At 38.8% G+C, this 27,266-nt stretch overlaps 3 protein-coding genes across 9 annotated transcripts in view; 1 reads left to right on the top strand and 2 right to left on the bottom strand.

The window, feature by feature from the left end:
• LOC133538471 (protein arginine N-methyltransferase 2-like) overlaps nt 1–13,164 on the top strand; it is a 28,874-nt gene extending 15,710 nt beyond the window's left edge. Inside the window, exons 9-11 of one of the 3 annotated variants that reach the window (XR_009803005.1) lie at nt 36–120; nt 11,985–12,069; nt 12,180–13,164. Coding sequence is in view for 1 of the 3 variants with exons in the window: in XM_061880121.1 (XP_061736105.1) it covers nt 36–68 (33 nt within the window). In the remaining 2 variants the exon portion in view is untranslated. Of the gene's footprint in view, nt 1–35; nt 4,933–11,984; nt 12,070–12,179 lie in introns of those variants that run through there. The other 2 variants (XR_009803006.1, XM_061880121.1) reach the window with 2 other exon arrangements.
• LOC133538472 (zinc finger protein 502-like) lies at nt 8,436–20,229 on the bottom strand. Of its 2 annotated transcripts, none has more exons than XR_009803007.1 (2): nt 9,666–13,133; nt 8,436–9,628 (listed from the first exon to the last, which is right to left on the bottom strand). XR_009803007.1 is itself a non-coding variant. In XM_061880123.1 (2 exons), the coding sequence occupies exon 2, from the start codon at nt 12,929–12,931 to the stop codon at nt 11,960–11,962; it is 972 nt and encodes a 323-aa protein (XP_061736107.1). In that variant the 5' UTR covers nt 12,932–12,939; nt 19,829–20,229; the 3' UTR covers nt 8,436–11,959. The 2 variants fall into 2 exon arrangements, 1 of the variants encoding a protein (XP_061736107.1); XM_061880123.1 differs by adding an exon at nt 19,829–20,229 and having other exon boundaries at nt 8,436–12,939.
• Nucleotides 20,230–23,878: 3,649 nt separating this feature from the next.
• dip2a (disco-interacting protein 2 homolog A) overlaps nt 23,879–27,266 on the bottom strand; it is a 287,322-nt gene continuing 283,934 nt past the window's right edge. For all 4 annotated transcript variants that reach the window (XM_061880114.1, XM_061880115.1, XM_061880116.1 and 1 more), the window contains one exon: nt 23,879–27,266. This exon is cut by the window's right edge and continues 1,073 nt beyond it. The gene's annotated coding sequence lies outside the window, so the exon portion shown is untranslated.

Genomic DNA, 27,266 nt, shown 5'->3' with positions numbered 1-27,266 from the left:
GGATTTTTTTTTTTTTGGGGTGGGGGGCTCTTCAGGCCGGGAGTAAGACCTTCCCCATGTGGAGGTGACACCCTCTCACCATCTGCTCCAAGACTTCAACTTTGGACTTTGTTGAATTAAGTAAGTGTACAGCAATATTTAAAAACTGCCATCAAAGTGGAAAAAGAAGTTAAGCACTGTGCAGTTTTCTCAAATCACTTTCTACTTGAAATAAATGCACACAGACAAAGATTCAACCAAAACGGCCGCACTTACGGACTCAATTCAGCCCACTCGGATAACTAAAGCATGGGGTTTGGAATATGTGGAGTTTGCAGGTTCTCTTTGGTCTTGTGTAGCTTTACTTGGGGTGGCATAGCTCGGTTGGTAGAGCGGCCGTGCCAGCAACTTGAGGGTTGCAGGTTCAATTCCCACTTCCGCCATCGTAGTCACTGCCGTTGTGTCCTTGGGCAAGACACTTTACCCACCTGCTCCCAGTGCCACCCACACTGGTTTAAATGTAACTTAGATATTGGGTTTCACTATTTAGAGTCACTAGAGAAAAGCGCTATATAAATATAATTCACTTCACTTCATTACTTTTGTTTCCTGGGGCGGTATAGCTCGGTTGGTAGAGCGGCCGCGCCAGCAACTTGAGGGTTCCAGGTTCGATTCCCACTTCCCCCATCTTAGTCACTGCCGTTGTGTCCTTGGGCAAGACACTTTACCCACCTGCTCCCAGTGCCACCCACACTGCTTTAAATGTAACTTAGATATTGGGTTTCACTATTTAGAGTCACTAGAGAAAAGCGCTATATAAATATAATTCACTTCACTTCACTACTTTTGTTTCCTGGGGCAGTATAGCTCGGTTGGTAGAGCGGCCGTGCCAGCAACTTGAGGGTTGCAGGTTCGATTCCCACTTCCGCCATCCTAGTCACTGTCGTTGTGTCCTTGGGCAAGACACTTTACCCACCTGCTCCCAGTGCCACCCACACTGCTTTAAATGTAACTTAGATATTGGGTTTCACTATTTAGAGTCACTAGAGAAAAGCGCTATATAAATATAATTCACTTCACTTCACTACTTTTGTTTCCTGGGGCGGTATAGCTCGGTTGGTAGAGTGGCCGTGCCAGCAACTTGAGGGTTGCAGGTTCGATTCCCGCTTCCGCCATCCTAGTCACTGCCGTTGTGTCCTTGGGCAAGGCACTTTACCCACCTGCTCCCAGTGCCACCCACACTGGTTTAAATGTAACTTAGATATTGGGTTTCACTATGTAAAGCGCTTTGAGTCACTAGAGAAAAGCGCTATATAAATATAATTCACTTCACTTTCCTTCTACATTCCATACATTCAAGTGGGAGTAAAACAAGTCACATTTGACGCAAAACAGGAACAGTGAAAATGCCGATAAAGTGTACAGTATATAAATCAAGTAACAAAATAAAACAAAGTTTTTCACTAGACGTCCGATAATCGCTTTTTTTTGCCAATATCCGATATTGTCCAACTCTTAATTACCGATACCGATATATACAGTCGTGAAATGAACACATAATTATGCCTAATTATTGTTGTGATGTCCCACTGGATGCATTAAACAATGCAACAAGGTTTTCTAAATTAAATCAACTCAAGTTATGGGGAAAAAAAATGCTAAGTGCACTATTTTTTTTAACATGCCTTAAAAGAGCAGCTTGGAATTTGGGACATGGTCTCCCTCAGAGAGCATGAGGAGGTTGAGTTCGGGGGGTGGGGGATTAGCAGGGGTTGTATATTGTAGCGTCTCGGAAGAGTTAGTGCTGCAAGGGATTCTGGGTATTTGTTCGGTTGTGTTTATGTTGTGTTACGGTGCGGATGTTCTGCCGAAATGTGTTTGTATATATGATGACAGGGGATAAAAAACAATATGAGTGTAATTAGGGCTGGGCGTAATATCGATATACATGATACATCGCAGATTTGTCTTTGTGCGATATAGAAAATGACTATATCGTGATATTCCAGTATATGTTCTCACGTAGTTGCTGGCATTACACTACAGGCTCTTCTGGCTTTTTCCCTTCCCTCCTTCTCTCAGACAACAAGCGCACCTTTTTACATACGTCACATACGTATACGCCCTCGCGAAGTATAGAGGTAGCAGCATGGGTAACAGGGGGGTTGTATATTTTAGCGTCCCGGAAGAGTTAGTGCTGCAAAGGGTTCTGGGTATTTGTTCTGTTGTGTTACGGTGCGGATGTTCTGCCGAAATGTGTATGTATATATGAGCCATTTTAGGGTGGGGGGGGCGTACTAGGATGACAGGGGATGAAAAACAATATGAGTGTAATTAGGGCTGGGCGATATACATGATACATCGCAGGTTTGTCTTTGTGCGATGTAGAAAATTACTATATCGTAATATTCCAGTATATGTTCTCACGTAGTTGCTGGCATTACACTACAGGTTCTTCTCGCTTTTTCCCTTCCCTCCTTCTCACAGACAACAAACGCACCTTTTTACATACGTATAGAGGTAGCAGCATGGGTAACACGGGGGTTGTATATTTTAGCGTCCCGGAAGAGTTAGTGCTGCAAAGGTTTCTGGGTATTTGTTCTGTTGTGTTACGGTGCGGATGTTTTCCCGAAATGTGTTTGTCATTCTTGTTTGGTGTGGGTTCACATATTTGTAACTGTGTTAAAGTTGTTTATACGGCCACCCTCAGTGTGACCTGTATGGCTGTTGACCAAGTGTGCCTTAAAGCCGTAGATATTATGAGACTGGGTTGGCACGCAAAGGCGGTGCCTTTAAGGTTTATTGGCGCTCTGTACTTCTCCCTACGCCCGTGTACACAACATCGTTTTAAAAAGTCATACATTTTACTTTTTGAAACCAATCCCGATAATTTCCTAAATTACATTTTCAAGCATTTGTCGGCCGATAATGTCGACAGTCCGATATTATCGGACATCTCGACTACTCACCCTTTGAGACGGACGTGTAGCAGAAGTACTGGCCTTTAAAAGATTGAAAAAGGAGGCAATACACAGAATTCAGTTGCATTTAAGTTTATTTTGTTTCAGAACAGTCTTTCATTAGGTACATCTGGACAATATTTACACAATACTGGTGAGTACTGGACACAAATCAACCTTCACAAAGATGTATTTATCTTCCACAATAATAGTTATTGTATATTCTGCAGTGTATATACTTTGGGCAAAATTAAACACGACTTGCTTTGTTTCCTCATATATTGAGCTTACTGTTATTATAAAAGTCATTTTTATTTTTTGAAACTTCAATGTCTTTTAGCTGGAAGTGACAGAAAAAACGCATACAAGACCTTCTTAAAACAATCAGCTCTCAAAGACTCACTCAGCTGTGCAAAATAAACAAACAGCAGGCTAAAATCATGTTTGGATTCAATAATACAATATTTTATTCATTTACTATGTCAAATTCGGAACAGAAAGATTGACTTGTAAGTAGTGACAACAATATGGACATATTGTACAATCTTTACAACAGTTAAGCTGATATTTTGGACCTTATTTTTTACAGAAGATAAAAGATGCGAGCAAATCAATGTTGCTGCCAATCAATGACATCCCATGGCCTAGTAATAATAAAAAAATATTCCTTAAAGATATTTCATGGAAATTATGTTTAATTAATAGGAAAACTGGCATACAACGCTGACTTTTAAAAGAGCAAAAACTAAATATAAATGTATATTTCAGGCTTGAAAATGGAGAAAAATACTCATGTTTTAAAGCAGTTTTTTGTAAGCAAACCTTATTAATGTGAAATGTGCGACCGAGGGACCTCTCAGGATGACATAAAAGACAAACAATACTTTCATGTTTGAAATGTTTTTGACAAGCAATATGGTTCCACAGCTAGCATGGGTGGCTTCCTGGAGAATAGTTCTGACAAGTTTGAAACAAGCGCTAATAACACCTTAAGTATATAATGTGCTGTACCGTACATATTCTATACAGAGTCTAGTACAGTATGCAGTAGTGTTTCCCTTTACAGTAACAGATTGTGGCGCACCGCCAAGGCAAATCTTTTTTTTTAATGTGAAACAAAGTACTGTAATTTATTGTAGCCTCCAGAAGAAGTCAAAAGTTAGACGCTATTTTTAACTATTATTGCCAATCTTATATTAACAACCAGCCCAATATACACACTTTCATCTCTATGCTTCTCTTATTCTCTGCCAATCCCCTTACAGCAGACCTGGGCAAATTAAGGCCCGGGGGCCACATGCGGCCCGTTAAGCTTTTCAATCTGGCCCGCCAGACATTCCCAAATATTTTTTTTTAGATCTTTAAGATGCAAACTGTAGCTGCCATTATGATGTGCACTCATGTTTTCTAATGACCGTGAGTCTTCAACTGTACTAAGTATTTCAATGGTTGGAATCTGCACTTTTGCATGATATACTAGTTACTATGGTAATCTAATTAGTTACTATGGTCATCTAATTAGTTACTATGGTCATCTAATTAGTTACTATGGTCATCTAATTAGTTACTATGATCTAATTAGTTACTATGGTCATCTAATTAGTTACTATGATCATCTAATTAGTTACTATGGTAATCTAATTAGTTACTATGATCATCTAATTAGTTACTATGGTAATCTAATTAGTTACTATGGTCATCTAATTAGTTACTATGGTCATCTAATTAGTTACTATGATCATCTAATTAGTTACTATGGTCATCTAATTAGTTACTATGGTCATCTAATTAGTTACTATGATCATCTAATTAGTTACTATGGTCATCTAATTAGTTACTATGATCTAATTAGTTACTATGGTCATCTAATTAGTTACTATGATCATCTAATTAGTTACTATGGTCATCTAATTAGTTACTATGATCATCTAATTAGTTACTATGGTCATCTAATTAGTTACTATGGTAATCTAATTAGTTACTATGGTCATCTAATTAGTTACTATGGTCATCTAATTAGTTACTATGATCATCTAATTAGTTACTATGGTCATCTAATTAGTTACTATGTCATCTAATTAGTTACTATGATCATCTAATGAGTTACTATGGTCATCTAATTAGTTACTATGGTCATCTAATTAGTTACTATGATCATCTAATTAGTTACTATGGTCATCTAATTAGTTACTATGATCATCTAATTAGTTACTATGGTCATCTAATTAGTTACTATGATCATCTAATTAGTTACTATGGTCATCTAATTAGTTACTATGGTCATCTAATTAGTTACTATGATCATCTAATTAGTTACTATGGTCATCTAATTAGTTACTATGATCATCTAATTAGTTACTATGGTAATCTAATTAGTTACTATGGTCATCTAATTAGTTACTATGGTAATCTAATTAGTTACTATGATCATCTAATTAGTTACTATGGTAATCTAATTAGTTACTATGGTAATCTAATTAGTTACTATGATCATCTAATTAGTTACTATGGTAATCTAATTAGTTACTATGGTCATCTAATTAGTTACTATGATCATCTAATTAGTTACTATGGTCATCTAATTAGTTACTATGATCATCTAATTAGTTACTATGGTCATCTAATTAGTTACTATGGTCATCTAATTAGTTACTATGGTCATCTAATTAGTTACTATGATCATCTAATTAGTTACTATGGTCATCTAATTAGTTACTATGGTAATCTAATTAGTTACTATGGTCATCTAATTAGTTACTATGGTCATCTAATTAGTTACTATGGTCATCTAATTAGTTACTATGATCATCTAATTAGTTACTATGGTCATCTAATTAGTTACTATGGTAATCTAATTAGTTACTATGGTCATCTAATTAGTTACTATGGTCATCTAATTAGTTACTATGATCATCTAATTAGTTACTATGGTCATCTAATTAGTTACTATGGTAATCTAATTAGTTACTATGGTCATCTAATTAGTTACTATGATCATCTAATTAGTTACTATGGTCATCTAATTAGTTACTATGGTCATCTAATTAGTTACTATGATCATCTAATTAGTTACTATGGTCATCTAATTAGTTACTATGATCATCTAATTAGTTACTATGATCATCTAATTAGTTACTATGGTCATCTAATTAGTTACTATGGTCATCTAATTAGTTACTATGATCATCTAAATAGTTACTATGGTCATCTAATTAGTTACTATGTCATCTAATTAGTTACTATGTCATCTAATTACTTACTATGGTCATCTAATTAGTTACTATGTCATCTAATTACTTACTATGGTCATCTAATTAGTTACTATGATCATCTAATGAGTTACTATGGTCATCTAATTAGTTACTATGTCATCTAATTACTTACTATGGTCATCTAATTAGTTACTATGGTCATCTAATTAGTTACTATGGTAATCTAATTAGTTACTATGGTCATCTAATTAGTTACTATGATCATCTAATTAGTTACTATGGTCATCTAATTAGTTACTATGGTCATCTAATTAGTTACTATGGTCATCTAATTAGTTACCATGGTAATGTAAGTCACAGCAGCTCAGACAAGCCGCCAAGCAGTGTGGGCGGGAAGCGTTTCCACAGATTTTCACAACAAAGTTCTAAAGCTTAGTGATATATCAGCTATATCAGATTGTGGGGGGTTTATTTTGTACCCTTGACGTTCATATTTCACTGTTTGTTGCATTTTTGTTGCGTTTCACTTGATTATAAAATATGTCGATTGAAAGGGGGTGTGACATTCATATTTTGTCAATATTCAGTGTTTTATCCTTCATAGAAACATTTTAAATTCCATTACATTTTTTGAGGCGGTCTGTCATAACGTTTTTAGCATTCATTCAGACATTATTGTGAGGTTTTTTATTAGTGTTTCTAAAAAATAGAGAAACCGGCCCCCAGACACATTACAGGCACGGACGGCGTGTTTGCGATCACGGGTACAATGAACATTAAATTGAAACCACACTAACATAAAACATTACCACCAGCAGGGCGTTACAGCATGAATATTATTTGCAAACTATTTATTGACTAGCGATGCACTGAAAATGTGGCTACCGAAAAAAGCAGCAGAAAATCGGACGATGTAAACAAGACGCAAGCAAATGTCTGAAGTGTAGTCAGCATATATGCGATGTGAACGTAACGTTTATACATAATATATCTAAAATATACCCACCGACAGTGATCTACAAAATGTGCAAATATTAAGAGGACGATGGCGGCTTTTAAGGAAAGAAAGTCCGACTGGAGCAAAGTTGCTGCGGCTCCCTTTTCGTCAGGGACAAAAGTAAGGTCTCTAAACACAAGTACAGTCTACAATAACACCGGAAAGTGATGCTAGATTTGTTTGCTAGTTGTTTATAGTTAGGAAAAAAGTCACTGCATCAGGGACGGCAGAGAGGAGGAGTTTCGGAACCTGGTGAGGGACTTTGTTGTCTGGTGCCACACCAACCTCTTGCAGCTCAATCCGTCAAAGACCAAGGAGCTGGTCATTGACTTTGGGAGGTCGAGTCCACGGTCACAACCTATTGTGATCGAGGGAGTTGAGGTACAGACCGTGGACTCATTCAAGTACCTCGGGGTTTGGGTGGACAATAAGCTGGACTGGACTGTTAACACGGACCACCAGTACAAGAAAGGACAGAGCAGGCTGTACTTCCTCAGGAGACTGCACTCCTTCAACATCCTGTGGATGTACTACCAGTCTGTGGTTGCCAGTGTTCTGTTCTACATGGTAGTGTGCTGGGGGGGCAGCTCCAGACTTAAGAAACTGATCAGGCGGGCCGGTTCTAACATGGGAATGAAAGTGGACTCACTGGTGACGGTGGCAGAGAAGAGGACTGTTGACAAACTAGTGAGCATCCTGGATGATGCCAGTCACCCTCTGCATAGTGTTATCAGTAGCCAGAGGAGCCTGTTCAGTTCTAGACTGCTTCATCCCAAGTGCAGGACTAATAGACTCAAAAACTCCTTTGTCCCACACGCCATTAGACTGTACAACTCCTCTCTGGGACGGGGGGCGGGGGGGTACTAGGATGACAGGGGATGCAAAACAATAACAGTGCAATACGTTTTCATAACATGGTCACTACTGCCTACTTTGTCTTGTTATATTCTTATTTTACTGTTATATTGTTATTCCCATTGTTTTTATTCTTTTTGTAATATTTCTCTATTTTGTTTCCTTTTAAACCCCCATTATTTACTTTCTTTTAAATTGATTTCAACTCTGTACACTGCTGCTGGAATTTTAATTTTCCTGAATCAATAAAGTACTATCTATCTATCTATCTAAAAGTCTCGGGACACGTGAAAAAATCTCAATAAAGTACATTGTACAATAAGCAGCAACAATTTAAAACAGTGAAAAATGACATACAATATGTTAATACTTATTAATAACACAGATGTGTTTTTAAATGTATGTATGAGCCCTTTTAGGGTGGTGGTGGGGGGTGTGGGGGGGCGTACTAGGATGACAGGGGGTGAAAAACAATAACAGTGCAATTAGGGCTGAGCGATATATTGCGGGTTTATCTCTGTGCGATATAGAAAATGACTATATCGTGATATTCCAGTATACGTTCTCACGCAGTTGCTTTTAGCTGCGGGCATTACACTACAGGCTTTTCCCGCTCTTTCTTCTTACATACGTCACATACGTATACGCTCTCGTGGAGCAGAGGGGTAGCAGCATGGGTCACGTTAGCTGTGATGCTAGCGTAGCCGTGCGAGTGGTAAAACGAGAGAAAGAAGGTGCCAATCTGGTAACAAATGAAGGAATAATTAATTCCCAAGAAAAACATCGTCTGGCGGTGGTTTGGCTTCAAGCGGGAATATGTGGAACGGACAACTGTAGTATGGGGCAAAAACGTTGTTACAAAAAGTAGCTTTACTGCTAATATGTAGCATCATTTGAAAAGTTACCCGCTAGAGAGTGAAGAGTGCTTGAAACTCCGCATGTCAACATTTCTGTTTGGTGCCACACCCACAATATGCCGAAGCAACCATTTCCACATCAACACCGTAAGAAAAAAATAGTCAACAGAATTTAATAACGTCTGTAGTAACCTCCCACATAGCGAAGGACAAACACTATTTAATTTAATTGTCTCTGACAATTTTGCACTTTCTAATGTTTGTGCCACTGCTTAATAACTGTTTAATAAATACACTTTTAGTTGTGATTTCCCTCTCTGCATGAAAGTTTAAAAGTAGCATATATTAATGCAGTATGAAGAAGAATGTTTTAATGTAGACACATAGAATCATCATACTGCTGTCATTATATGCATCAAGTGTTCATTCAAGGCTAAGGCAAAATATGGAGATATATATCGTGTATCGCGATATGACTTAAAAATATTGAGATATTAAAAAAAGGCCATATCGCCCGCCCTAAGTGCAATACTTTTTCATAACATGTTCACTACTGTCTGGTTTCTCTTGTTGTATTCTTATTTTGACTGTTATATTGTTATTCTTACTGTTGCTTTTTATTTTTATTCTTTTTGTAATATTTTCTATTTTATTTCCATTTATACCCCATATTATTTTCTTTATTAAATTCGATCTCAATTAAGTACACTGCCGCTGGAATTTTAATTTTCCTGTGGGTTCCTCCCTCCGCCCAAAAAAGACATGCACCTGGGGATAGGCTCCTCCCACCTCCAAAGACATGCACCTGGGGATAGGTTGATTGGCAACACTAAATGGTCCCTAGTGTGTGAATGTTGTCTGTCTATGTGTCTTAGCCCTATGATGAGGTGGCGACTTGTCCAGGGTGTACCCTGCCTTCCGCCAGAATGCAGCTGAGATAAGCTCAAGCCCCTCCCCCTTAAACTCCAAAAGAGACAAGCAGTAGAAAGTGGATGGATGGATGGATGGGGGAACTCTCCAGAAGGAATCAATAAAGTACTATCTATAATATATCTTAAAGAAAATGATATAGCAAATTATAGGATGACGTCCTGCAGAGTTGAAATGAAGAAGTCCAAAAGTGAACACGGTCTTTAGCCGCACCAGGCAATAGTGTCAAAGATTTGTTTGAATGTTTGTGCAATCAAAAAGTCAGATTTTATTTCTATGGTTCGTAGGGGTGTAACGGTACGTGTATTAGTATTGAACCCTGTCGCTACGGGGGTTTGGGTTCGGTGCGGAGGTGTACCGAACCAGTTTCCACAGGACATATCCAGTGGTCCCCAACCTTTTTGTATCCGCGGACTGGTCAACGCTTAATAGTTTGTCCCGCGGCCCTTTTTTTCTACTTCTTTGTCATAAAAAAGGGACGTTTTTGTCATGAAAAAGGGAGGTTTTTGTGGTTGGTGATCTAATTGTAAGTGTATATTGTGTTTTTTTAATGTTAATTTAATAAAAATAAAAAAATTTATTAATTTTTTTAATAAAAATGAATAAAAAATTCTTCTGCGGCCCGGTGGTTGGGGACCACTGGCGTAAACAATACTCAAAATGCCGGACATTTGAGGCATTTTCTTAAATGCCTCAAATGTCCGGCATTTTGAGTTATGGTTGCGTGTATTTTCAATGTACGTTCAGGGTTAAGAAGAGGTTAAAAACAAAACAAATTCAGCACCAGCATTTGTGGAGAGAAGCAGAGACAGTGAGCGAGAGAGTTATGATATGTTATGATAAACACGCATGTGTCTCCCAGGCTCTGCTTTTTATCCATTGATTTATCTGATTTTATTTTTTATTATCTATACAGGGGTGTCTAAAGTGTGCCCCGGAGGCCATTTGTGGCTGTCACGCCGTATTTCTTCCCCCCTACAAAGACCTTCAACCCCCCATTTACTTCCGGGGTCATGTTTCCTCTCACATCAGGAATATCCTCAAGTTAATTTGTCTGATTAAAACAGACGTTTTGTTAACGCTATATGATAAAAATATAACACTATATTATAAATATACAGACGTTTTGTCAACGCTATATTATAAAAATTTAAATAAAGCCTTCCCCTCCATTTACTTCTGGGGTCATGTTTGCTCTTACGTCAGGAATATCCTCAAGTTAATTTGTCTGATTAAAACAAACGTTTTGTTAACGCTATATTATAAAAATATAACGCTATATTATTAAAATACAGATGTTTTGTAAACGCTATATTATAAAAATATAACGCTATATTATAAAAATATAACGCTATATTATAAATATACAGATGTTTTGTTAACGCTACATTATAAAAAATAAAAAAAAGCCAAACCCCCTCCATTTACTTCCGGGGTCACGTCATCCCATAGCTTGTGTTTCTAAATTGTTTAAAAAAAAATACATATATATTCTTTATAATATAGTGTTAACAAAACGTCTGTATTAATCGGACAAATTAACTTGAGGATATTCCTGACATAAAAGAGGAAACGTGACCCCAGAAGTAAATGGGGGAATGAGGGGGGAAGAAATATGGCGTGACACGGCCCACAGCTCATGTTTTAAAGGCCCACGGCACATTCGAAAAATACTATTAAAATAAAAACATAACAAAAGTGAAATAAAAAAAGCTTGAATTTAGAAAAAGTTGCAATGTTGACTAATAAAACAAAGCTGTTTTTTTTTCTTTCAAGCTGTCATTGCTCAAAACATAATATTGAATCAAAATCAATGTTATTATGAATTATTGACCTATCCAAGGTTCTGATTACTTCACATCAAATATTCCACTAAGAAAAATATTTTTGGTGGAAATTTTTGCAAATTTGGTAACTAAATAACCCCAAAAAAATATTTTGTTGTTTTCTTACTGTAGCAAAAATGAACCGAACCGTACCGAACTGAAAATGTTTGTGTACCGTTACACCGCTAGTGTTTTTTTGCCTTGGTGGCAAAATGCGACTCACTGTGACGTGGATGTGAGAACTCGGTGTGTGCGTGGCAGAGTATTCTGTGCACGTATGTTTGGGGTTAAACTAAAACATCCCCAAAAATGCTGTGTGTGTGCTTCACATACTTGATCACACTTAGCTCTTGGATTTGGCCTTGAAGTGAGTGGCGACGTCAGAGTCGGGCAGCGGCTGAGCAGCGTCCGGCGGCGGCGGCGGCGGCTTGGACAGAGGGATGAACATGGGAGGTTTGACCACGCTCTCTTCATCGCTTTTCTCCCCTTTCTGCTTGAGGTGTTTCTCGCAGTGGCTGATGAAAGTATCCATCTTGACGAAGGTCTTGTTGCAGACTTTGCAGTGGTACGGCCGCAGCCCCTTCTGCAGGTGCACGCGCAGGCGGATGTAGGAGGAGTGTATGAAGGTGCGGCAGCAGAGGCCGCACTTGATGTCGTCGGCGGCGTCGGCGGGCCGAGTGGGCGGGGGCAGTGCGGGCGGTGCAGGCAGTGGGGGCGGCGCTCTCCCCAGCTGAGCGGCCTCCTCGGCCTTGTGTGAGAGCATCAGCGGCAGGGAGGTGAAAGTCTCGCCGCACACGTCGCACTTGAAGACCTGCTCGCCCGTGTGGATGCGGATGTGCGAGAGAAGCCCCGCCTTCTGCGCGAAGGCCTTGTTGCAGAAGGAACACTTGAAGGGCTTCTCGCCCGTGTGAAGGCGCTGATGCGTCTTCAAGTGCGACGCTCGGCCGAACGTCTTGCCGCACTCCGGGCATTTAAAGGGCCGGTCGCCTCGGTGGATGGCCTCGTGAGCCAGGAGGTGGGAGGGCTGGTAGAAGGACTTCCCACAGGTGTTGCACCTGAACCTCTTCTCCTTCCTGTGGGTGGCCCGGTGGCTGGTCAGGTTGGCCGCGGAGATGAAGGTCTTGCCGCACACGGAGCATTTGTGAGGGTCCGGGGGGGCGCTCCTCTGCGCCGGCTCACCGTTGACGACGACGGCGGCTGTTGGGCAGGAAGGACACCTGGACACGCTGCCAGGTACGTCTGTCTGAGGCCGGCTGAATGTGGATCCACACTTAGCGCACTGCTGCTCTCTTGCTGGGACACTTTCCTCCTGCATGCTGGCGTCTAAAACCACAGCAGGCAAACACTTCATTTTCATTTAAAAACACCTTCGTGCAAAAACTGATTTGTGCAACATTTGAATTTAGAGCTCGGCCATGTGGTAAAAAAAAACATTTCACAATACCGTACTTTATGGATTATAAGTCGCTCCGGAGTAAAGTTAAAGTAGCAATGATTGTCACACACACACTAGGTGTGGCGAAATTATTCTCTGCATTTGACCCATCACCCTTGTTGACCCCCTGGGAGGTGAGGGGAGCAGTGGGCAGCAGCAGTAGCCACGCCCAGGAATCATTTTTGGTGATTTAACCCCCAATTCCAACCCTTGATGCTGAGTGCCAAGCAGGGAGGTAATGGGTCCCATTTTTATAGTCTTTGGTATGACTCGGCTGGGGTTTGAACTCACAACTTGCCGATCTCAGGGCGGACACTCTAACCACTAAGCCACTGAGTAGGCCATGAGTATAAGTCGCACCAATCGAAAATGCATAATAAAGAAGGAAAAAAACATATATACCGTATTTCCGTGAATTGCCGCCGGGTATATAGTATGCACCTGACTAGAATTACTGCCGGGTCAAACTCATTCCGCAAAATAATTAGCACATGCTTAGCATTACCGCCGGAAAAACTCGTTTCGCAAAATATTATTTTTATTAGCGCATGTCAAGAATTTCCGCAGGGTCAAACTCGTCACGTCATGAGTGACACTTCACCTGTCATCATTTTCAAAATGGAGGAGGCTGATTTCAATCATTTGAAATCGCATAAAGGGAAGAAGATTAAGAGCTATTCAGTAGGATTCAAGGTCCAAGCTATTGAATATGCTAAAAAGAACAGTAAGCATCTATGTTTTATTAATATACCGTAGCTGCGTGTGTCAAATATGAGTCATTTAATGACTCCCGCCTCCTGGTGGTAGAGGGCGCTAGTGATCCTTCTTGCGACTACTCGGCTGCAGAAGAAGTGACAACAAGCAGCGATCGTTTATTTTTTCCTCTCGCTTGCACTTTTAACATGGAGGATTACATATCTAAAATAAAACGTTTTTCTAAACTGGACTTTCAATCGAAGCAGGAGGTAATAAATAACCTAGCAAATATGTTTAAAAACATCAGAATTCGTCCCAATGCAATCGCGTTTTTTTTTTGTTTCTAGTCCGTCGCTATCAATATCCTCAAACAAGAATCTTTCATCCTCGCTCAAATTAATGGGGAAATTGTCGTTTTCTCGGTCCGAATAGCTCTTTTTGTTGGAGGCTCCCATTAAAAACAATGTGAATATGTGAGGAGCCATCAAACATGTGACATCATCGTCTGCTACTTCCGGTACAGGCAGGGCTTTTCTCTTAGCACCGAAAGTTGCGAACTTTATCGTGGATGTTCTCTACTAAATCCTTTCAGCAAAAATATGGCAATATGGCGAAATGATCAAGTATGACACATAGAATGGACCTGCTGTCCCCGTTTAAATAAGAACATCTCATTTCAGTAGGACTTTAAGTCTTTGTTACTTAGAATATGTTCCCCATACTAAAGTGTTACCAAAAACATCCAACTTAGTCTTGAATTTGAAAATGCTCATATGAAACTGCTGGGGTTGGGTACCTGCAACAAGGTTAAGAACCACTGATGTAGACACATAGAATCATCATACTGCTGTCATTATATGTGTCAAGTGTTCATTCAAGGCTAAGGCAAAATATGGAGATATATATCGTGTATAGCGATATGGCCTAAAAATATCGAGATATTAAAAAAAGGCCATATCGCCCAGCCCTGGCAGGTAGCATCTTTTTTTCCCCACAATGCACTTCTGCCATGACCCGCCCCCTGACGAATTTGTATTGGTTGACGTGTGTGTGTGTGTGTGTGTGTGTGTGTGTGAGAAGATTGCTGACATACGCCTGGTCTCTTACGTGAATGAAATAAATATTATTTGATATTTTACGGTAATGTATTAATCATTTCACACATACGTGTGAAATTAGAGAAATTAGAAAATATAAATAAATGATAATTGGGTTGTACTTGTATAGCGCTTTTCTACCTTCAAGGTACTCAAAGCGCTTTGACACTACTTCCACATTTACCCATTCACACACACATTCACACACTGATGGAGGGAGCTGCCATGCAAGGCGCCAACCAGCACCCATCAGGAGCAAGGGTGGAGTGTCTTGCTCAGGACACAACGGACGTGACGAGGTTGGTTCTAGGTGGGATTTGAACCAGTGACCCTCGGGTTGCGCACGGCCACTCTCCCACTGCGCCACGCCGTCCCTTATATAAATATAATCCTTTTTTTAAGTTTACAAAGAGAAATTAGAAAATATAATGCTTTTTTTAAGTTTACAATTCAGCAAGTTGTATGAAGCATAATTGTAAACACATGACCACAAAACACAAATTGCGAGCCTCCGATGTTATGAACATTTTTTACAGTTGTGTTGTATTGAAAATGAGGACATAGCAAAACATTTATTCCTTTGGTAGGAAAATATTAACGGACTTTTAACCTGAAACATTCAAACTATGAAAAAAAAACTGATTTATAATCCAAAAAATACCATATTTATTTTCATATAATTCGGTATCAATATGTGTCACGCCACAAATTACATCGTTATTTTTGTCATGTGTCAATGTGGAGGCACACCACTAGCAAAAATCATTAAAAAACGGAACTCAGTTGACAGTAAAAAGTCGTTGTCGCAATTGTTGGATATGACTTTAAAGCATAAGCAAGCATGCATCACTATAGCTCTTGTCTCAAAGTAGGTGTACTGTCACCACCTGTCACATCACACCCTGACTTATTTGGACTTTTTTGCTGTTTTCCTGTATTTACTGTTTTACTACTTGTCTTGCGCTCCCATTTTGGTGGTTTTCTCTTTTTTTGGTATTTTCCTGAAGCAGTTTCATGTCTTCCTTTGATCGATATTTTCCCGCATCTACTTTGTTTTAGCAATCAAGAACATTTCCATTGTTGCTATCCTACTTTGTGGGGACATTGTTGATAGTCATGTCATGTTCAAATCTACATTGTCTTTGCTCCACACGTAAGTCTTTGCTGTCGTCCAGCATTCTGTTTTTGTTTACTTTGTAGCCGGTTCAGTTTTAGTTTCGTTCTGCAGGCCTTCCCTAAGCTTAAATTTTTTCCTAAGGGGCACTCACCTTGTTTATTTTTGGTTTAAGCATTTTACCTGCACCCTGCCTCCCGCTGTTTTCAACATCTACAAAGCAATTAACTATCAGCTGCCACCTACTGATATGGAAGAGTATTACACGGTTACTCCGCCGAGCTTTGGACAGCAACGACGTCACTTGCAGACTATAATTACTGTTTTGCAAGAACTACTTTTAACCCAAATAGGTGAAATTAGAAAATCTCCCGGTTAAAAAACACATATTACATCATCATATGATATTTTTTACAGTTCCAGATGGATTGGTTTGTTGTATTTTTGGTCTAAAACGGCTCTTTCAACGTTTTGGGTTGCCGACCCCTGCACTAAAGGCAGTTTGCGTACGCACCACAGTTGAAGAATGACCAATTTAGACAATTTCAAAGTAATTTGGGTAAGTAATACCGGTGGTAACACTCCTTTTTTGACAAACATGCTCACCTTTGTGCACTTTGTCTACCTCTTACATCATCACATTGCAGATGTTATCATTTTGATAGTAGGCTATTACAGCTACAAACCCCATTTCCATATGAGTTTTGAAATTGTTAGATGTAAATATAAACAGAATACAATGATTTGCAAATCATTTTCAACCCATATTCAGTTGAATATGCTACAAAGACAACATATTTGATGTTCAAACTCATAAACTTTTTTTTTTTGTGTGCAAATAATCATTAACTTTAGAATTTGATGCCAGCAACACGTGACAAAGAAGTTGGGAAAGGTGGCAATAAATACTGATAAAGTTGAGGAATGCGCATCAAACACTTATTTGGAACATCCCACAGGTGTGCAGGCTAATTGGGAACAGGTGGGTGCCATGATTGGGTATAAAAGCAGCTTCCATGAAATGCTAAGTAATTCCCAAACAAGGATGGGGCGAGGGTCACCAATTCTTAAGCAAATTGTCGAACAGTTTTAGAACAACATTTCTCAACGAGCTATTGCAAGGAATTTAGGGATTTTACTATCTACGGTCCGTAAAGTCATCAAAAAGTTCAGAGAATCTGGAGAAATCACTGCACGTAAGCGATGATATTACGGACTTTTGATCCCTCTGGCAGTACTGCATCAAAAACCCACATCAGTGTTTAAAGGATATCACCACATGGGCTCAGGAAGACTTCATAAAACCACTGTCAGTAATTACAGTTGGTTTCTACATCTGTAAGTGCAAGTTAAAACACTGCTATGCAAAACAAAACCCATTTATCAACAACACCCAGGAACGCTGCTGGCTTCGCTGGGCCCGAGCTCATCTATGATGGACTGATGCAAAGTGGAAAAGTGTTCTGTGGTCTGACGAGTCCACATTTCAAATTATATTTGGAAACTGTGGACGTGGTGTCCTCTGGAACAAAGAGGAAAATAACCATCCGGATTGTTATAGACACAAAGTTCAAAAGCCAGCATGTGTGATGGTATGGAGGTGCATTAGTGCCCAAGGCATGGGTAAGTTAAACATCTGTGAAGGCACCATTAATGCTGAGTGGTCCATACATGTTTTGGAGCAACATTTGTTGTCATCCAAGCAACGTTATCATGGACGCCCCTGCTTATTTCAGCAAGACAATGCCAAGCCACGTGTTACAACAGTAAAAAAGTGCGGGTACTTTCCTGGCCCGCCTGCAGTCCAGACCTGTCTCCCATGGAAAATGTGTGGTGCATTATGAAGCGTGAAATACGACAGCGGAGACCCCGGACTGTTGAAGGACTGAAGCTCTACATAAAACAAGAATGGGAAAGAATTCCACTTTCAAAGCTTCAACAATTAGTTTCCTCAGTTCCCAAACGTTTATTGAGTGTTGTTAAAAGAAAAGGTGATGTAACACAGTGGTGAACATGCCCTTTCCCAACTACTTTGGCACGTCTTGCAGCTATGAAATTTCAATTGAATTATTTGCATAAAAAAATAAAGATTATGAGTTTGAACATCAAATATGTTGTCTTTGTAGCATATTCAACTGAATATGGATTGAAAAGGATTTGCAAATCATTGTATTCTGTTTATATTTACATCTAACACAATTTCCCTACTCATATGGAAACGGGGTTTGTAATATAGACACTTACGTCATGTGTTGCCTTTGTTATATATTTCTTTTATTGCGGCTCCAGACTGTTTTAATAAATGTTATAAGGAGACGGTGTGGTGCAGCTGGGAGAGTGGCCGTGCCAGCAACCTGAGGGTTCCCGGTTCGATCCCCACCTTCTACCAACCTCGTCACGTCTGTTGTGTCCTTGAGCAAAGACACTTCATCCTTGCTCCTGATGGGTCCTGGTTAGGGCCTTGCATGACCACGCAGTCTGATAGTTTATATATCAATGATGAAATATTAACATTGCAACACATGCCAATACGGCCGCTTTAGTTTACTAAATTGCAATTTTAAATTTCCCGCGAAGTTTCCTGTTGAAAATGTCGCAGAATGATGACGCATGCGTGTGACGTCACGGGTGGCAGCGGACATGTTCTCCCAGCACCGTTCACGGCTAAAAGTAGTCTGTTTTAATCGCATAATTACACAGTATTCTGGACATCTGTGTTGCTGAATCTTTTGCAATTTGTTAAATCAATAATGGAGACGTCAAAGAAGAACAATGTTGGTGGAAAGCGGTGTATTGCGGCCGGCTGTAGCAACACAAACACAGCCGGTGTTTCTTTGTTTGTTGTGAAGCTTTAATATGGAACAGAGCGGTCAAGCGAACATGGTTCTCTACCACATGTCAAGAAAATTGTTGTAATAAGTCGGCTCTTACCGTAAACATGAGCGGAGCTTGTGTCATTCCTCCTGCAGCTGCAACTTACTTGGCTCCTCCGTGGCTTCCCTCAGAGACACTGGCGGTCACCACACCCCTCCAACTTTCAGGTATGACTATGTAATCTCACTAAAACACTAGTAACACAATAAGCAGATAAGGGATTTTCCAGAATTATCCTAGTAAATGTGTCTTTCGTCGTTTTCTCGGTCCGAATCGCTCTCGCTGCTGGTGGCCATGATTATAAACAATGTTCAGATGTGAGGAGCTCCACAACCCGTGACGTCACGCGCACATCGTCTGCTACTTCCGGTACAGGCAAAGCTTTTTTATTAGCGACCAAAAGTTGCGAACTTTATCGTGGATGTTCTCTACTAAATCCTTTCAGCAAAAATATGTCAATATCGCAAAATGATCAAGTATGACACATAGAATGGACCTGCTATCCCCGTTTAAATAAGAACATCTCATTTCAGTAGGATTTTAATGAAACCATTTAGCAAGTAATATTGTTTTTAATTCGTCTAAACAATATTTGAATCCATGTAAGTACATAAAATTAACAAACATGAAAGGATAAATGGGTTTTTTTTTGTGAAAATGACCTGCTTATTTGATATAATGTAGCTTGTTTTCAGTGGGAAATAAGTGCATTCTAGTTAAGAGGGGCCGTTGTTGGCTGGACATAGATATGTTGTTCAAAATTGACGATTGTTATCTTTTTATAGAGCAAATTAATCTTAACTGGATTTCATTGTGCAGCTGTACCTAATGAAGAGGCCGGTGGTGGTTGCCCAACATAGAACAAAACCCGCGCTCGTACGTGGGTTAGTACATAGAAGCACTAAAATAGGCGGCCCTAAACTCAAATACGAGTAACAATACGCCAAAATACAACATTTACGTCATGTAAGGCTTTAAAAACAAAGGTTTACATACCTCGAAGGTGTCCTCAAGCGTGTCGCGGAAATGAAAGCTTCTTCTGCGGCAAGTGAAATGACGTCATTAAAGCAGAGGCGGGGCTCCAGCGCCTCCTAGTGGCGGGCGGTAGAACTGACATGCACGTTCAACAGCGGTATTGTTTCACTGTTATCAGAAAAGAAAATTAGGGATGATTTTGAACGAACATCCATCCATTTCTACCGCTTATCGCCGGGGGTGCTGGAGCCTATCTCAGCTGCATTCAGGCGGAAGGCAGTGTACAAGTCTCCACCTAAAAAATAGAATACAAAAAACAACTAAAATACATTTAAATTGTATTAAATTAAAATTAAAAATAAATCCAAATTAAAATACCTGAAGTAATTTTGGACAAGTTTTGGGCAAACGCATGTTTTTCATAATTAGTTTAATATTTTCTTAAATGTATATCTAATTCCAAAGTGTTTGCATTCTAATAAAAAAAAAAAAAAAAAAATACAATATATCCATCCTTTTTCTACCGCTTATTCCCTTTGGCGTCACGGGGGGCGCTGGCGCCTATCTTAGCTACAATCGGGCAGAAGGCGGTGTACACCCTGGACGAGTCGCCACCTCATCGCAGGGCCAACACAGATAGACAATTTAATTAAAATAAAAAATATGATAAAATAAAAATGTAAATTCCAAAATACATTTACATTGTATTAAAGTAAAGTTAAAAATAAATCAAAATGAAAATACTTGAAGTAATATTGGACAAGTTTTAGGGCAAACACATGTTTTTAATATTTAGTTTAATATTTTCTTAAAGGTATATCTAATTCCAAAGTGTTTGCATTCTAATAAATTTTTTTTTAAAAATACATTATATCCATCCACTTTCTACCGCATACTCCCTTCAGGGTAGCGGGGGCGCATCAGCTGCATTTGGGCGGAAGGCGGCGTACACCCTGGACAAGTCGCTACCTCATCGCAGGGCCAACACAGATAGACTATTTAATTCAAATAAAAAAATACAATAAAATGAAAAATGTAAATTTCAAAATACATTTAAATTTAATTTAAATTGTACTAAAATTAAATACATTAAAAATAAATCAAAATTAAAATACTTAAAGTAATTTTTGACAAGTTTTGGGCAGTCGTGTTTTGAATATTTAGTTTAATATTTTTTTAAATGTATATCTAATTCCAGAGTGTTTGCATTTTAATAAAAAATTTTTTTAATTCAAATTATATAATTATTTGCTGAAATATTCCATCCATCCATCCATTTTCTACCGCTTATTCCCTTTTGCATTTCCCCAAATAGTACACAACGCATGATTAAACTAACGCGTGTTGATAAGCAGATGTGTGGCACAATGTGGTGAAAAAACATCTCGAAGAAATTAGAACTAAGTTCTAGAATGTGTTGAAAGTCACATATTTTATATTTATGTTTTGTCAGGAGAATTGCTTGTAGTATAAACTGACCCTTTCTTTTTTTAAACCAGATCACGCTCTGCATGAAGGGGCACATCCATCCATTCATTTTCTACCGCTCATCCATTTTGGGGTCACATGTAAAATGTCAATTAATAGGATGCCACCTGAACGCCTCCCTAGGGAGGTGTTTAGGGCACGTCCAACCGGTAGGAGGCCACGGGGAAGACCCAGGACACGTTGGGAAGACTATGTCTCCCGGCTGGCCTGGGAATGCCTCGGGATCCCCCGGGAGGAGCTGGACGAAGTGGCTGGAGATAGGGAAGTCTGGGCTTCCCTGCTTAGGCTGTTGCCCCCGCAACCCGACCTCGGATAAGTGGAAAAGATGGATGGAATAAAGGACATGGTGTTTGGAATATAATTTTAGCACAATGGAACCCAAGCCTCATCCTGCTCCGTCATTGATGAGAGCAAGATCAGGGGTCCCCAAACGTTGACACGGGGGCCACATTGGGTTAAAACAATTTGTCCGGGGGGCCGACACACATTGACTGAAAGAGTGCACACTTGATCGATCGAAAAATGCATTTTTAGACAATATGGTTTGCCTGAGCGGCTAGGAGACACCAAAGTAACAAGCGGTAGAAAATGGATTACAAAGGACAGACTTTATATATACATATATATATATTTATTTATATATATACACACACAAATATATATGTATATAAATGTAAATTTACATACATACACGTACATATTGTGTGTGTATATACACACACACACACACACACATATGTATATATACATGAACATATGTATGTTATACATATATACACACATATATATGTATGTATAGATATATATACACACATATAGACACATACATATACGTATTTATATGTATGTATATACACACATAAATGTATATATATATACATACATATATATGTATGTATAGATATATATATATGAATACACACAGACATATACATATTTATATGTATATACACACAAATGTATATATATATACACAGATATATACACACACACTCATATATATATACATAAATGTATATATACATACATATATACACGTTTGTGTATATATATATATATTTATACACACACATATATACATGTATATATACATGTATATATGTATCATATATATATACATATATATGTATGTATAGATGTATATATACACACAAATATATATGTATATATGTATTTTATATATATATATCTATACATACATATGTATGTATAGATATATATATATATACACAGATATATATATATATATATATATATATGAATACACACATACATATACGTATTTATATGTATGTATATACACACAAATGTATATATATACACATACACACACACATATATACATAAATGTATATATACATACATATATACACATACATATTATACATGTGTATGTTTGTGTATATATATATTTATACACACACACATATATACATGTATATATACACGTATATATGTATCTTATATATATACATATATATATATATATGTATGTATGTATAGATGTATATATACACACAAATATATATGTATATATATGTATGTATACATGTATACATATAATGTATGTTATATATACATATATATGTATGTATGTATAGATCTATATATACACACATTATATAATATATAGACACATACATATACGTATTTATGTGCATGTATATACACACAAATGTATATATACATACATATATATACACACATATATATATATATAAACACATGTATATACACATCCATATTATATATGTGTATGTTTGTATATATATACACACACAAATACATGTATATATGTTATATATATATATATATATATACACACTATGTGTATGTATACACACACATATATATATATATATACATATATACACACACACACATGCATGCATACATACATATATATACACACATATATATACACATATGCATGCATGCATACATACATATATATACACACATATATACACATTTGTATATATATATACATATGCATGCATGCATACATACATATATACACACACACATATATATATATATATATATATATACATATACACACACACGCATGCATACATGCATACATACATATACATATATATTATATATATATATAACATTTTGGACGCTGGGGGGCCGTAGTTTGGGGACCCCTGCTCTAGATGTTTTATCTGGTGGTCCGACTGTCCAAGGCAGTGCAGCATTTATATTTATATTTACTTCAATCCCTGTAATGATTTGTTAGCAGGAAAGTTTAATTAAATGCTATAATTATGTTACATTTGTTATTTTGCACTAATAAAAAAAATATTATCCAACGATGTATTTTGGCCCAAAACATGCGGTGTTATAATATCAATATAAATAAAAGTTTTACTCCAATAGTGTAACAATAATTTCACACAAATACAATGTCGTACTGGAAGGGGGGGCTCCAAATAAAATGCTTAATTTAGAGAAACGGCACAATTATTTTCCCGTTGTTAAAACTTTAGCACATTATCATTGCCGCTCACATCCTCATGACTGTCTTGTGCTTCAACACAAACCGCCCTCTGGGTGTTGTTGACGCACACACACGTGTTTTAAGTTAAAATCATTATTTTATTCATTAAGAAAACACGTTATGAAAATAACAACTTACCGTCTTATCAGACAAATGTATTTCCACTCTGCCTCTTGCTCGCTTTCGCTCTATTCACCCGACATCATAATAACAATAAAAAAAACAACTTTTCTGTGTCTATTCCCCGCAATCCGAGTACATTTCAGACGGTTTACGGGGGACAAATATACATCACATATTTAGCAGATTCAGTCTCTCATCCTTGCAGCATGCTGAAGGCCAACATGACGTCATCATGATAAGGGGGGGGGGGTCATGCAAGGTGTTTGTCATGTGACCCCGTGGCACTTATTCATCACACTTGCCGTTAACAATAGGAGGGAGTGTTTTGTTCAGAACAGCTGCGGGTTGACACGATGAAAAGTTAAGGCATGGAGTCCTGTCCTTCAGTCCTAAGTTGCAGAGTGTCCACATGGAGAGAAGACAGCCTGGATCCCAGCTTGCAGCGCTGCAGTCATCCACTAGGAGTCCAAATGGAGTGCAGTACTCTGTTGCAACCAGCAGAGGCGCTGTTGATTTAGTCTGAGCTCCAGTTGCAGGCAGCTTTCATTATTCTGCTTCGGGACATTCGGAGGGAGTCTCTCTCATCGCATTAAAAATATTTTTAAAAATATATTAATAGATTAATAAGAGTAATGGCGGAAATGTAGTCGAATGAAGCTAACTGATGCTACAGAAAACAAGCACAAGCACGTTTGGGGCGGTGGGCGGAGCCACTGGTGTCACAAACTAAAATGACTTTCTGGACTTTACACATTAAGATGGATCTTCCAGGCAGGTAAAAGTCCTCACATGTTGTACGCCAATATATGGGGTTCACATGTTGTACACCAATATATGGGTTTCACATGTTGTACGCCACATATATGGGGTTCACATGTTGTATGCCAATATATGGGGTTCACATGTTGTACGCCACATATATGGGGTTCACATGTTGTATGCCAATATATGGGGTTCACATGTTGTACGCCACATATATGGGGTTCACATGTTGTACGCCAATATATGGGGTTCACATGTTGTATGCCAATATATGGGGTTCACATGTTGTACGCCACATATATGGGGTTCACATGTTGTACGCCAATATATGGGGTTCACATGTACGCCAAATATATATGGGGTTCACATGTTGTACGCCAATATATGGGGTTCACATGTTGTACGCCACATATATGGGGTTCACATGTTGTACGCCAATATATGGGGTTCACATGTTGTACGCCACATATATGGGGTTCACATGTTGTACGCCATGTATATGGGGTTCACATGTTGTATGCCAATATATGGGGTTCACATGTTGTACGCCACATATATGGGGTTCACATGTTGTATGCCAATATATGGGGTTCACATGTTGTACGCCACATATATGGGGTTCACATGTTGTACGCCAATATATGGGGTTCACATGTTGTATGCCAATATATGGGGTTCACATGTTGTACGCCACATATATGGGGTTCACATGTTGTACGCCAATATATGGGGTTCACATGTACGCCAAATATATATGGGGTTCACATGTTGTACGCCAATATATGGGGTTCACATGTTGTACGCCACATATATGGGGTTCACATGTTGTACGCCAATATATGGGGTTCACATGTTGTACGCCACATATATGGGGTTCACATGTTGTACGCCATGTATATGGGGTTCACATGTTGGAGACCAGCTATATATGGGGTCCACATGTTAGACGCCACAAATATGGGGTTCACATGTTGTACGCCAATATATGGGGTTCACATGTTGTATGCCACATAAATGGGGTTCATATGTTGCACGCCACATATATGGGGTTCACATGTTGTACGCCAATATATGGGGTTCACATGTTGTACGCTACATATATGGGGTTCACATGTTGTATGCCACATATATGGGTCCACATGTTAAGACGCCACAAATATGGGGTTCACATGTTGCACGCCACTATAGGGGTTCACATGTTGCATGCCATATATATGGGGTTCACATGTTGTATGCCACATATGTGGGGTTTACATATTGCACACCACAAATATGGGGTTCACATGTTGTATGCCACATATACGGGGTTCACATGTTGTACACCACATACACGGGGTTTACATGTGCAACGCCACTATATGGGGTTCACATGTTGTACGCCACATATATGGGGATCATATGTTGTATGCCAATATATGGGGTTCACATGTTGTACGCCAATATATGGGGTTCACATGTTGAACGCCACTATATGGGGTTCACATGTTGTACGCCAATATATGGGGTTCACATGTTGTATGCCAATATATGGGGTTCACATGTTGTACGCCATATATATGGGGTTCACATGTTGTACGCCAATATATGGGGTTCACATGTACGCCAAATATATATGGGGTTCACATGTTGTACGCCAATATATGGGGTTCACATGTTGTACGCCACATATATGGGGTTCACATGTTGTACGCCAATATATGGGGTTCACATGTTGTACGCTACATATATGGGGTTCACATGTTGTACGCCAATATATGGGGTTCACATGTTGTACGCCACATATATGGGGTTCACATGTTGTATGCCATGTATATGGGGTTCACATGTTGGAGACCAGCTATATATGGGGTCCACATGTTAGACGCCACAAATATGGGGTTCACATGTTGTACGCCAATATATGGGGTTCACATGTTGTATGCCACATAAATGGGGTTCATATGTTGCACGCCACATATATGGGGTTCACATGTTGTACGCCAATATATGGGGTTCACATGTTGTACGCTACATATATGGGGTTCACATGTTGTATGCCACATATATGGGGTTCACATGTTGTATGCCACATATATGGGTCCACATGTTAAGACGCCACAAATATGGGGTTCACATGTTGCACGCCACTATAGGGGTTCACATGTTGCATGCCATATATATGGGGTTCACATGTTGTATGCCACATATGTGGGGTTTACATATTGCACACCACAAATATGGGGTTCACATGTTGTATGCCACATATACGGGGTTCACATGTTGTACACCACATACACGGGGTTTACATGTGCAACGCCACTATATGGGGTTCACATGTTGTACGCCACATATATGGGGATCATATGTTGAACGCCACTATATGGGGTTCACATGTTAGACGCCACAAATATGGGGTTCACATGTTGTATGCCACTATATGGGGTTCACATGTTGTATGCCACATATATGGGGTTCACATGTTAGACGCCACATATATGGGGTTCACATGTTGCACGCCACATATATGGGGTTCACATGTTGTATGCCACATATACGGGGTTCACATGTTGCACGCCACTATATGGGGTTCACATGTTGCAC

Source organism: Nerophis ophidion, linkage group LG19 (assembly GCF_033978795.1).
Source record: "Nerophis ophidion isolate RoL-2023_Sa linkage group LG19, RoL_Noph_v1.0, whole genome shotgun sequence".
NCBI classification, from domain to species: Eukaryota; Metazoa; Chordata; class Actinopteri; order Syngnathiformes; family Syngnathidae; genus Nerophis; species Nerophis ophidion.
This window is presented reverse-complemented; position numbering and strand designations above follow the sequence as displayed.